The 13595-nt window shown below is 38.3% G+C and overlaps 1 protein-coding gene across 1 annotated transcript; it reads right to left on the bottom strand.

Moving 5' to 3' along the window:
* Positions 1-10307: 10307 nt before the first annotated feature.
* LOC122293357 (zinc finger protein WIP3-like) lies at positions 10308-12888 on the bottom strand. Its single transcript, XM_043101916.1, has 2 exons — positions 12182-12888; positions 10308-11146 (listed from the first exon to the last, which is right to left on the bottom strand). The coding sequence occupies exons 1-2, from the start codon at positions 12710-12712 to the stop codon at positions 10712-10714; spliced, it is 966 nt and encodes a 321-aa protein (XP_042957850.1). The 5' UTR covers positions 12713-12888; the 3' UTR covers positions 10308-10711.
* Positions 12889-13595: the final 707 nt, after the last annotated feature.

Here is a 13595-nt window from a genome sequence, read left to right as displayed (position 1 = left end):
AATTTGGTCACGGAACCGTTGCCGAAGTCTATGGTAGTGGCTCTACCCGATGGTGAAATGGTGTGGTGTTCCAAGGTTGCTTTGGGATGCCCGTTAAATTTTGATGGAAGGTTCTTGGATGCTGATTTGGTGGTGTTTAAGCTGTTGGATTTTGATATCATCCTCGGGATGGATTGGCTATACCAATATTCTGCGAGTATTAATTGCAGAAGTCGGATAATTAGCTTTCAGCTTCCAGATGGTGATTGTCTGGAATTTGCGGGGAGTAAATTGAAAGAAAAGCCGATAATTATATCGGCAATTCAAGCAAGAAGAGAGATTGCATGGGGAGCGGATGCATTCTTGGTTCAGATGGTGTCCACGCCGTCTGAGAAGAAGTCTTTGGCAGACATTCCAGTTGTGGAAGAATTCCCCGATGTGTTTGTGGATGACTTGCCTGGACTACCCCCTGTGCGGGAAATGGAATTTGTTATAGACTTGGAACCTGGAGCGGCTCCTGTGCATAAAGCTCCTTATCGCATGGCACCGGCTGAATTAAAAGAGTTGAAGACTCAGTTGCAAGAGCTGGTAGAGAAGGGATTTATTCAGTCTAGTACTTCACCGTGGGATGCACCAGTTTTGTTTGTTAAAAAGAAAGATGGAACCCTCTGTATGTGCATAGATTATCGGGAATTAAACAAGGTGACCATCAAAAATAAATATCCTCTCCCGCGGATTGATGATTTATTTGATCAGCTTCAAAGAGCAGCTGTGTTCTCTAAAATTGATCTGAGGTCGGGATACTACCAGCTGAGGATTAGAGATAAGGATGTGCCTAAAACTGCTTTCAGGTCGAGGTATGGGCATTATGAATTTAAGGTGATGCCGTTTGGGTTAGCTAATGCCCCTGCTGCTTTCATGGATTTAATGAATCGGGTATTTCGACCTTATCTGGATTCCTTTGTGGTAGTATTCATCGATGATATTCTGATTTATTCCCGAGATGTTGAAGAGCATGTGTATCATCTTCGTCTGGTACTTGAGAAATTAAGAGAACACCAGTTGTACGCCAAGATCAGTAAGTGTGAATTCTGGTTGGAAGAAGTTAAATTTCTTGGGCATGTGATTTCCCGAGACGGAGTGGCTGTTGATCCTAGTAAGGTGGAAGCCATTTTGTCATGGCCGCGTCCGACTACAGTGCACGAGATCTGGAGTTTCTTGGGACTCACCGGATACGACCGAAGATTTGTGGAGGGTTTTGCTCGCCTATCTGGACCTCTCACAGCTTTGACTCGGAAGAATACAGAATTTGTTTGGTCAGATAAGTGTGAGAGAAGCTTCTAAGAATTAAAGAATAGGTTGACGACGGCACCAGTGTTAGCGCTCCCAAAACCGCATAAGCCATTCGTAGTCTTCAGTGATGCGTCTAAGTATGGTTTGGGTTGTGTCCTTATGCAGGAAGGACGGGTTGTTGCCTATGCATCTCGTCAGCTAAAGGACCATGAGAAGAATTATCCGACGCACGATTTAGAATTGGCTGCGATTGTTTTTGCTCTCAAGATCTGGCGGCACTTCTTGTATGGGGAAGCTTGCGAGATATTTACTGATCACAAGAGCTTGAAGCATTTGTTTTCCTAGAAAAATCTGAACATGAGGCAGAGGCGATGGCTAGAGCTAATCAGTGACTATCAGTGTGAGATCAAGTACCATCCGGGGAAGGCTAATATAGTTGCTAATGCTTTGAGCTGAAAATCGCACTTGGAAGATGAAGCCGAGCCATCGGAATTGGATTCGTTGCTTTGTGGGATGAGAAGGCTCCTTATTGAGAGTTCGCAGCAAGAAGAGATTTTATCTTCAGTTCTTGATATTCGGGTAACTGATTTTGAAGAATTGAAGACTCTTCAAAGGAAGGATCCAAAGCTGTTGAATATCAGAAAAAGAGTCAGAAAATCTCGAGGGCCATTGCATTATAGCATGGATAAAGATGGGATACTTCGATTCCGAGATCGCAGAGTGGTCCCCAAAGATTCAGAATTCAAGGAGCGGATCATGGCAGAAGCTCATGCGGCCCTTTATTCAGTTCATCCCGGCAATACAAAGATGTACCGGGACTTGAAGAAAAATTACTGGTGGGATGGAATGAAGAAGGATATTGCCTTATATGTTGAAAAATGCCACACATGCCGTCAAGTGAAGGCCGAACATCAAAGACTTGCAGGTATGCTCCAACCCCTCCCTATTCCTGAGTGAAAATGGGATGACATCACGATGGACTTTGTAGTGGGTTTGCCGAGAACGCCTAGTGGGAAAAATTCTATTTTGGTGATTGTTGACCGGTTAACGAAAAATGCTCATTTCCTGCCTGTTAATAACACCGACTCCTTGGGTAAGTTGACACGCTTGTACGTGAAAGAAATAGTGCAGCTGCACGGCATACCAAAGAGTATAGTGTCGGATCGAGACCCAAGATTTACGTCGCAGTTCTGGAAGAGTTTGCAGGCAGCTTTGGGTACTAAGTTGAAATTCAGTACTGCATATGACCCACAGACAGACAGCCAATCAGAGCGCACCATTTAGACCCTTGAAGACATGTTGCGAGCATGTGTCATGGAATTTCAAGGGAGTTGGGAAAACCATTTGCCGCTCATCGAGTTTGCATATAATAATAGCTTCCATGCGACCATTCAGATGGCTCCCTATGAAGCTTTTTATGGGAGAAAGTGCAGGTCGCCCTTGTGTTGGGATGAAGTCGGGGAGAGTAGGATAATTGGACACGAAATAATTCAAGAGATGCAAAGCCAAGTCCGGATCATCAGAGATAAAATGGTGGCAGCTCAGAGTCGCCAGAAAAGCTACGCTGATACCAGGAGGAGAGTGTTATCTTTTGAAGTTGGTGATTGGGTTTACCTTAAAGTCTCTCCCATGAGAGGTGTTAAGCGTTTTGGTAAGAAGAAGAAGTTGGATCCGAGGTATGTCGGCCCTTTTCAGATTCTGGAGAAGGTAGGGTTCGTCGCCTATAGAGTTGCTTTGCCAGAGTATTTTGGGGATATTCATGATGTCTTCCACGTATCATCCCTGAAGAAGAGCTTTGGACAGCAAGAGCCACGCTTCATCGACCCAAAGGGCATTCAGTTGCAATCGGATCTCACTTATGAGGTTGTTCCGTCGCAGATCATGGATTGGAAGGAGCAACAGTTGAGGTCCAAGACGATACCTCTGGTTAAGGTGGCTTGGGGAGATCCGTTAGCTCAAGACTTCTCTTGGGAGCGAGTAGCGGACATGAGGGAGCAGTACCCGTACTTATTTGAATAATGAAGGTATGTATCTTAATCTTGGTCACAGCTGGTTTATGTGTTTTTATGTGGCTTGTTTTAAGTTGGTGGTTGATCTTGCAAATTTTGAGGACGAAATTTGTTTTTAAGGAGGGGAGGATGTGATGACCTGCTTTTGCGTGTATTCTCACTGAATGGTTGTTTTTATTTTAATTAATATATTAGTTTATTTATTTTAAATTTTTACGTTTTAAATTTAGTTTTATTTGTTGGATGTTGTGTTTTATTTATTTATTTGTTTTACGGTTTTTTAATCTCTTTCTCGGCGGTTTTGTTTTGTTGTCCGGAGTGAGGATTGGACCTCATTTCCTCCTACATCTCTTTTTTCCTTTTTCCTTTTTCCCTTTTTCTCTTTTCTTTTTCTTCTTTCTTCCTCTCCCGATCGTCTCTCTCTCTCTCTCTCTCCTCTCCCACGCTGGAAGTACCCCCAGCCCCGACCCATCGCCGTCCGGCCACCGTGGGCGACACCACCCCCACCGGTCGAATCCCCTCCCTCCGGCGCACCACCCCACCAAATCCCAGCCCCATCCGGCCAGCCGTTTGGCCGGAAAACGCCCTTGAAGCCCCACGGATTTTGCCTCGATCCGCCACCGTCGCTCCACCTCCGGCTACCACTTCTTAACCACTTCATCATCGGTTCCTTGCCGTCCTAACCCACCCATTTCCGGCCCCTAATAGCCACCGGAACAGCTCCCACGAGCTAGCTTTCCATTTTGGGAAATCCAGCCTCCCTCCACCGTTTTCGCCGCCACCCACGGCCAACCACCACTTCCAATAGCTTCATAATCATCCTTAGACCATTCCCTATCAATCCCAAGCCCTGGTTTGTCCTCGTTCGAAAGTGGGTATTTTACAACCCACGGCCACAGTGAATTTTCACTGTTACGTTGCTTTTTCTCTTCCGTTTGCAACGCCGCAAGCTTTCTAAAAATACCATATAGCGCTGTAAGTATTTTCCAAACCCTATTTTCAGATTTAAATATATTTTGCTCATTCAATAATTTATCTGCTGGTTGGTTGATTCCGGACTGAGTCCGAGGAGTTCGGGGGTCGGATGGATGGAGAACGGAGTTGCTTGTTTTATTGATTTATGTTGGTTGATTATTTTTGTGCATTGATATAGCATTTACATGGTGCATAATCGTGTGTTTTTTTTTTAATTGAGAAAAGCCTGTTTAATTGGCGTAAGTGGACTTTCGGGTGCGTGTGTATCACGACCCCAAGCCGGGATGGGGTATTATCTCGGTGGAGCTCCTCTGGTCACTCGGAAGCGGAATAAACTGAGTGATATCCCCTGGGTTGTCGTTGGGCGACGACGGGAGCGGGGGCTAGGGGATGCTTGGCTACGAACGCGCCGGGCGCGGAACTGGGCATGGCTCTACGCATCGACTCCGTGGCCCTTCGCTAGCGAGAGTTAGAGGATGCTTGGCTACAAACACGCGGGGCATGGAACTTGGCATCGCTCGTTAGGTGTCACATGCGTGGTCGTAACCTACAGTGTGGCACTGGAGCCAGGGTGTGCGGATGACCCCTAGGGGAGTTCATGGTGCATACGGATTAAATTGGATAATGGTTTGAGATGGTTATAGGCCAAATGTGACTTTTGGCGTGATATTTGGAAAGGAATTGTTTTGGGCCAAATGGGATTTTTTTGGCGTGCGTGGAAAAATATGTTTTTTTTCTAGGTTTGCGCATTGGCATCACTTCATGCATATTGTTTGAGTTCTATATGCTTTTATCTGGTGGTGTTTGGATTTTACTTACCTGCGGTACCATTTTTGGTTCCGTAGATTTTGGTGCAGGATTCGAGGAGGAGGAGGAGGCTGAGCTCGAGGATGCGGCTCCGCCGGAGTTTTGAGTCGAAGTTATGCTTTATAGTTTGTTTTAAAACTATATTTGTGTTTTTGTAATATTTTATTTATGTATGTTTTAATCAGCTTGTATTATACTAAGAAAAATTCTGGTACTTAGTTGTGACTTTCGTTATCCGCTGCGTGTTTCTTCGTGCACATACGTTGCTTTTTCACACACATGGCACTCGTCGATAGGGTGGTGACCCGGGTTGTCACCATCCAGACGTCTCGATTTCCCCGTGTCCGTGCGTGAGGATTTGGGGGCGTCACATCCATGGCATTGTAATTTCAAATTTTAGGTGCCTAAGTAAATTCCAGGTGCTCTCCCTCTTAAAAGTTTTTGGATGACCATAAAATCTAGTGACCATGTAGAAATTTCCATTGTGTTTCTATTTTATCAGGGCACTAATATGCCTTCTGGTGAAGTTTCATAGTTGAAAATCAAGGTCATGATTCCACATAAGGGCTAGAACTCCACTATTGTCTCTACTTTCCATTGCAAAATAATATCAACCTTCAATTTAACCTTAACCTATTCATGATGAAAACTAGACCGTGACACTTTTCCTTTGTCAAAAGATATTGGATTCTGGCTATCTGAGATTTCCCAAGCTCTCAAAATTCTAGCTTAAAAGACTTGTTGATACTAGCAAGTTTAGTCACCAGCCTCTACCAATAATCATTCTTGTTGCTCTCCTAAAGAGAGACAATTCCTAGTCAAATTTTGACTGTGATTTGCTCTATCTTCTCTAGTTGGCATCCTTCCAAATTATTAGCTTCTCTCATGAGTACTGCAAGAGAATCAACCTCCTCTACCGTATGATTTGATTTCTTTCCATAAAAGTTCTCAATCCCTTCCACGCCATCATCTCTTACTTGCTGCTCTATGGAGTGTGAACCATAATTCTCCATTCCTCCATTGCCTTCTAAATCACCTTGTTTGCAGACTTTGGGTTGGGTGCTCAAGGCCATGCACTATATTGATTTTTGTTACCACCATGTGTAGTTCTTTTAATTGATTCCTTTAAGCAACCATTTGCACCATGTTTGATAATTCCACATCTAAAGCATAAATTAAGGAGAATGCCTTGCATTAACAGCTTGGTGATGTCAATAGAAACTTTAACTCAGAGATAAGGGCCCCATCCAATCCCGTCTTCATCAACATCCACTTCCTCCACCTCTCCTATTAGTTTCCCAATCTATTCACCAATGTCCCTAGTCATCCAACCAAGAGAAACATTATGGAGTTGAACCCATGTATATTCCTTGTTGAATTATTCCTTGTTGAATATGATATGTTTTGGAGAAGAAAAACTATCAAATGTGTTAAGATAGAAAAGGTTGCGATCAAATGACCATGACCTTCCTTGCTTAATGTTTTGAATTTCTTGTTCCTTCTAAAACTCAATGAGACAAAGATTGTCCCCTACTTTATGCAACTACACCCCTCCTTTAGGCTTTCATATGTTCTGCATTGTGGATTTGAAGGCTTTTTTGTTTATGGCCTTGTCTGACACTATAAGGCCAATCAAACAAAGTTTTCCACATCTAGAAACCACTTCCTCAACTGTGGCATTCACCATAACCTCATGTTGCTCTACCTTAATTCATCAGTTTGAGGTTGCCCTACTATTCAATAATCTGCCCCAACATCCTGATCACCACCACCTCTTTCTAATAATATCACAAATTGTACTTCCTCCTCAGCAAAAGCTAGGAGACCGACCTACGCTACCTCCTATTGTGGAGATAGAAATATATTACACTTTTGAATAATACTATTTCAAAGAACTTGCGTAGAATACCTTACAAGTAGTGATTCAACTATTCACTATCTAGAGCTCGTACTAAATTTACAAGGGTGATACACACTCTTTTAATGTTTATATAAAGGCTAATAATGGGTAGCTTGTCATAGTATACTCATCAATGAGTAAAATGAAACAATATAGTAGAAACTATATTTCTCTCAAAATGAACAAATGTTAACTCTCAATGTTAAAAAAGATATATTGAGAGCTTTTGATAAATGAATATTGTAAAGCTTGTAGTTGTATAATTTTGAAGATCTCAAATGATCTATTTATAGATATAGACTTCATTTTTAAATTTAAAAAGATTCAAATGTGAAAAAGAAGCATCATTTATTTTTCAAGATTTTTAAACAAAGTTTCTCATTTTTTAATTATCAAAGACAACATCAGTTATTTTCAAAAATTTTAAAAGCTTCTAATTTTTGCATATGTTAAAAGAAGCATCATTCAATTTTTAAAATTTTCAAACAAAAACTTTTACTTTTTGCATACGTATAAAAGAGTATCAATCACTTTTTAAAATTTTCAAATAAAACTTCTACTTTTTGCATGTCAAAAAGAGTATCATTCATTTTTCAAATTCTCGAAATTTCAAACTTTCAAATATATCATACACATTTCAAAAATGCAAATTGATTTTTCATGAGTATATTCTTTAAAAAAAAATTTTAAGCCTCAAACCTTTTTCATGTTTTGAAAGAGATGAACGAAAATATCCTTAGAGCTTCATTTGTAAATTTGTTCCAGTTCTTGCTTATATTTGATTTGTTGATATCCTTGGTCTTCAAGATTATGTTACATAGACAACTTGAAACTCCCATATGGTTGAACTGGTTTATTATTATCAAAATCCACAAGTAATAATCTTTTAGGATATTTCAGGCAAAACTGAACCAGATGTCAAGTGGTGAAGAATAACAAGTAACAACTCTGAATTTTACATAATCTGACCAATATCATGTGGTGGCAATATCAAACAGAATACCCTCTTGGTACCACATGATCTGTATGATCTATATACAATATAATAATTTTCTTTTAATGAAACCACATCATTTATGTCACTATATTATTCAATAAAAAGTAATTTTATAAAGCAACATCATTCACTTCACACTAGCTAGTGTGTAACCATAAATTAAAATTATAAAGTAAGCATAATATATCAAATCAGATTATTAATATATTTAAGGTAGTACGTATACCATATAATATAATTTCAAGGCTTGGAACTTTCCTCCTACATAATCGATCAACTATCTCAGTACAAATTCATGTTATAACAAAGTTTATAAACATATATATATATATATATATCCAATTAAAATCATATAAATTATATTTAAAAGTGTATAAAAAATTATGCATGTAATTAGATTAATTAATACTTTCTTAAATTATTAGTCTTTTATTTTTTTTTTATAATTACACTTTTTTTTTTTCTCAACATATTCCATTTCATTTTTGTATAATATCTTAAGACATCATACAATTTCTGAAATCTAAAAATTTAGCTATTCCTGCTCATCGATTATGAGAAAACTAATTATTATTGTGAGATCAATATATATATATTATTCGATATATACTATGTGAAATCAATATATTATATATGGAGTGTACAGTCAGATTTAAATTCAGGAGTAACACTGTTGCTCTTATATAATGTGAAATCACCGTTTATCTTAAAAATTTAAATTGATAGGAAAATATAGATTTAAATATTATATTATATTCTTAACGTATATTTAGGGGCCATCCATGACATTGTTTGCTAGAGGAGCCATTAGCAGATGAAAGGGCTAAACAAGGGTGCACTCAAACTGCATGTTTTAATCATGTGAATGCGTTAGATAAGGTAAATGAATGCAGCTAAGGAAAACAGTTTTTTCTTTTGCCCTAAAGTTTTTCTCTCCTCCCGACAAAGCATGGTGGAGGTCCCTCTTATATTTTCAAAAATCAAACCTCATCTCACAAAATTTTCAACACCTTTTTTAGTTGGTCAAGCCTACCTCAAAAGAAACCAAATTTCCAAACCCTTCTCTCTCTCATATCTCTGTATCGACGATCAAGATCACACCCATGCATCTTGGCTGAGAAAAAAGTCTTGTGCAAACCACCCTTTTCCCACGTACAAACCATAAAACTTTCACCCTTGATCTGGGTTTCATACTTTTTTTGGGTGAAGCATGGAAAAAGTCATCAGAGTACGACTATAGAAATCCATGCTCCAGTCAGCTTGATTAGTGCTCAATCATTCTCCATTTGATATTATAATCTCAGTTGATGGCCGGTGTATGCATGAATTGTTAAGTAGATCTCCAAATTGGACTCTCACCAACTTCCCCACTACGCCTTTGAAAGTAAGGACATAAAACATTAGGATAATTGCGTACAGGTATCGATTTGAGTTGGTACATGAGATAATTTGTACTTGATCTCTGGTAATTAATATATCAGATTCAAAAACCCACGATTCACATGCAAGGTTTTTTTACCTTTTCTCCCCAATATTTTGACATAATGGCTAAAGCTGACCTAGTGCTGATCAAGTAAGATGATTTTACACTTTTCACATGCTTAGCCAACTCTTGTAAGATCAAGAGAAATGCTTTAATCATAAAAAGATTCCACAAAAATAAACCAACAAACTGATATATTTTGTAAAGATACTTTTATTGAAATGTAAATCTAACATAGTATATATATAAAATCATGTCAGTTTGTAGGTTTATTTTTATAAAATCTTAGCATTTCTCTTCAAGATACATGATATGTTATAATGTTGCTAACTGTCCCATTCATTGCTAATTAATCCTAATTACTTCTATGGAAACAAATTCTTGTACCATCTTAATTTGAACTGTCAGTACTACATGCATTTTCTTGTTCTTGTTCTTTTAACTACAATTATTTTTCAAGCTATTTGGCTTGATAAACACTCTTTATAATGTACTAATGTCTTTGATTTGATTTAATGAGTTTATTTCTTATCAAAAAAAAAAAAAAAACTACGAATATTAATGGTCATTAATTAGTAATCATCAAGAGTTTCTAAAAAGGGGCTTCCATGTATATTTCTTTTTCTTTTTCTTTTTTGGCAAGATGAAGTTATGACTAAGGGTGGAGGTGGAGCTAGACCCGTGCTATAACCTCAAAACATCCAAAGCACTACATAACATTAAATAAACAAAAGTAAAAAAGACATAGGGATCGGAATAGATCGAATGATACAATATTGGCGGCTCGGTGATTCCGATCTCATGGTTTCTTATAATTTCAACTAGAAAGAGAGAGAGAGAGAGATGATAAAACTGTTCAAAAGATAACAACAACAATCAAAATCCTTTTATAAAGATTGCCAGTTAGCAATGAAGCTGACAAATTTTCCCCTTAGAAGAGTTGACAGAATCTTGAACACTGGAATGCCAACTTTGTGTTACTGCTGCTAGGAAAAGAAAATTCATCTACTTCATCCCCTCAGGCAATCTGGTTATTAACATACACCACAATCCAAGCTGTCTTGAGAGTTGAAATATATATATATATATATATATATAAAGATAAGCCCGTCGGCCAGCAAATGCTCCGTAACAAACCGCTCCCTATATTGTCCTGCTGGGCAATTTGTTGAGAGAATTGTTTGTTACTGAGCACAAGCTTAGACAAGCACGAAACAAAGTACGTACGTAAGTAGAAATTAGGAAGAAAAAGCATCTAATTATTAAGGTCAGGGAGCAAATTCATCCTCAGAACCGGTGATGCATTCCTTGTCATCTTCAAAACCCTCAAGAGAAGGGTGGGGATAATGCCCCTTTCCAAAGGATCTGATGTGATCTTTAAGTGATCTCTTGTGTTTAAAGTCAGATCCACAAGTGCAATACCACAACTTTCCACAGTTCTTTTCATGTGTCCTCCAATCTCCTTTGACTGCAAATGATTTCCCACATTTTCTACACATAAATGGCTTTGCTCCATGCTTCCTTTTGTAGTGGGTTTGAAGTGTTCTGAAGTCCTTGAGTGGCTTTGCTCTCGGATGATTGATGTTGTTCTTGCAGCCTAGAGCACAACAATAGCAAGGTAGGCGCAGCATAGCAGCTGGTTGTGTTCCTTTAAGTGAATCTGGTCCTTTTCTGAACTCAGATCCGTGCCCCCACATATGCATCTATATATATATGATCATCACCAAATCAAACCCCCCAAAAAGTAAAAAAATCAGTACTTTCTTTCCAAGTGCTATCCATGTTTAATTTATCTCAAACATGCATCAAATTTGTTGAAGATTAGAATCCTTGAAAGATGCAGAAATAAACTTCATATGTGAACTAGGTATTTACCTCATGCATGCACCTTTCATAAAATGGTTGAGAATACTCAAATAATTAATTAAAGTTACAATGAGTTTTCAACTTGTGAAGGCTTTTATTCACTAGTCCAAATGGTCCTCTTCAAAACCCAATTAAGCACCTTTTGATCTTCCAACCAAAAGGAAAGGGGATCAAGTTTATATGGGTCGACGTTGAAGGCTCATGAACACAAGGAATTAATGCATATTTCTCTTCAAATGGAATTAGTCTCTCAGCCCGTAATCTTCCACTCCAAAAGTTTTATCCAAACCCTACAACTTAAAATAATAAGATTAAAGATATATAGCTAAATACATAAAGTAGGACCCATTAATTATTACTGATCCATCATATCATTTGCCTTAATAATGGAGCTTTCCCTAAATTTCTCCCTTTCCTAGCAAAGTAGAATCACCTATTAAAAAAGAAAGCTAAAAAGAAAGCTGAGGAAAAGATTTACCAATTTCTACCCTGCTTCCAAAAAGCAAACAGTACTATTAAGCTAGGTAGTTGTAGTTGTACTACTCATGATCATGTGGTTGCTCATGAAAATGTGCATATTTATAACCCTCAGAAATGATCAATCATTCATCCTTAATTATGAACAATATATCAAGCTATTAATAAACTAGATACCAACACCCCTCGATCGATCTATCCTGTTCATGTACCAAGAACATGCAGTACTAAGAAATGAACCAAGAACACAAAATTACTTTCTGTCGCCTATATGTATGTATGCATGCTTATATTGTTCAATTCCACAAAAGAAAATGAATGGATGAACAGGAATATATATTTCCAGAAAGAAGCTGTGAAGGGAATGATGATGAGAAGTAACGCTGTCGTCTAACCTGCATGTTATTGTACCTATTGAAGGTCTTGCTGCAAATGGAGCAAGCAAACTGCATCGGCCCAACAAGGATCTGTGCAGGAGTTGGTATCCAAAACCTACTCTCTGCGTTAAAAGAACATCCATAAAAGATTTTTTTTGCTGCTCGATCATCTTCTTCCTTAGGCTGAAGGTCATTTTTCTTCTGATCTGCATGATTTGAATCCCCCGAGAAAGGCAAACCAATGTGCAAGGCTACAGTAACTTTCTCATTAACCTTCTCTTCTTTGATATTCGCTGAATTCACTTTTGTCAGTCCCATATCTTCTTCCTCCTTCAACGTCTTCGTCACAGCAAACCTGCTTAGAAGAGGCAAACACTGCATCGTCTCCTGAACGAAATCTTTAGAATTCTCGGAAGAAGAATACGAAGAAGAAGAGGAAGAAGAAGAAGAAGAAGAAGAGGGGGAAGGCTTGAGCCACTCGATGAAAGTCGGTGACTGGAAACACAGATTCTTGTCACTTACAATATGGAGGTCCGCCATTAAACTCATCTTCAGAGAGCTCCTAATTGAAGAGTCTCCTCAGATGGGTTATATCCAGACTTTATGTGGGAAAGCTAGCACTTCCTACAATAGTATGGTCAGGAAAGGTGGTTTGGTTTGTCTTTTTGGAAATTCTACTGATCCCCCGCGTTTCTTTATTTTCTACCTTTGGCCTTGTTTGGTTGGGGAGAGAAAAAAAGAGATCGGGGAGAGACTAATGGTGGGGTTACTGAAAATGACTCACACATGTGATCAGCTCTAAAATGAAGAGAATCCTAGAATAGTATGAACTACTATCTTCAATCTTAACTTTATGCGCGCAATGTATTATTTCTTCTTTTGTAGTAATGTCGGATCCGACCCAAATGCACATGGTCCTCGTCGTGCATCGACAACATTACGCATATATAAGTCTCTATTTAGGGAAAGCAAAAAGGTGGGACACATGGTTAAATAGTAATGATCAAGATCAATTGTGTTTGGATGGAAAGAATTTAGACTTGAATTTGAATTTGGATTTCAAGTCAATCATGATATATATCAAACTCAAGATTTAAAAAAATTTAAATTCACCTAAATCCAAATTTTAGAGTTATTTTATTATCAAAGCGATGTATTGTAGAGTGTAGAACACACAATCTATATCACTTAAATGGTAAGATTTTATTTATAAGATTGAAATTTTAAAACTTTTTTTCCAAATCAAATTATTAGGGATGGGAATTCATATGTGTGAGTTATGTTCATGTCGTATCAAGTTATTGGCATTCGACTATATAGGTCAACCTGAGCTTGACCCATTAAGCTAAACGTGCCAAACTTTCAAATCCTAACTTGATCCATTTAAATAAATAAAGAGTTGTGTTGTATATATCATCCGTTTTGACCTGTT

The sequence above is a fragment of the Carya illinoinensis genome, chromosome 14 (assembly GCF_018687715.1).
Source record: "Carya illinoinensis cultivar Pawnee chromosome 14, C.illinoinensisPawnee_v1, whole genome shotgun sequence".
NCBI classification, from domain to species: Eukaryota; Viridiplantae; Streptophyta; class Magnoliopsida; order Fagales; family Juglandaceae; genus Carya; species Carya illinoinensis.
This window is presented reverse-complemented; position numbering and strand designations above follow the sequence as displayed.

Bases quoted from the DNA above. Each gene is read 5' to 3' on its own strand.
- LOC122293357 (XM_043101916.1), bottom strand. From the start codon at position 12,712: ATGAGTTTAATGGCGGACCTCCATATTGTAAGTGACAAGAATCTGTGT. The intron at 11,147-12,181 runs GTTAGACGACAG...ATATATATATAG, and splicing joins ATAGGTACAATAACATGCAG to ATGCATATGTGGGGGCACGG.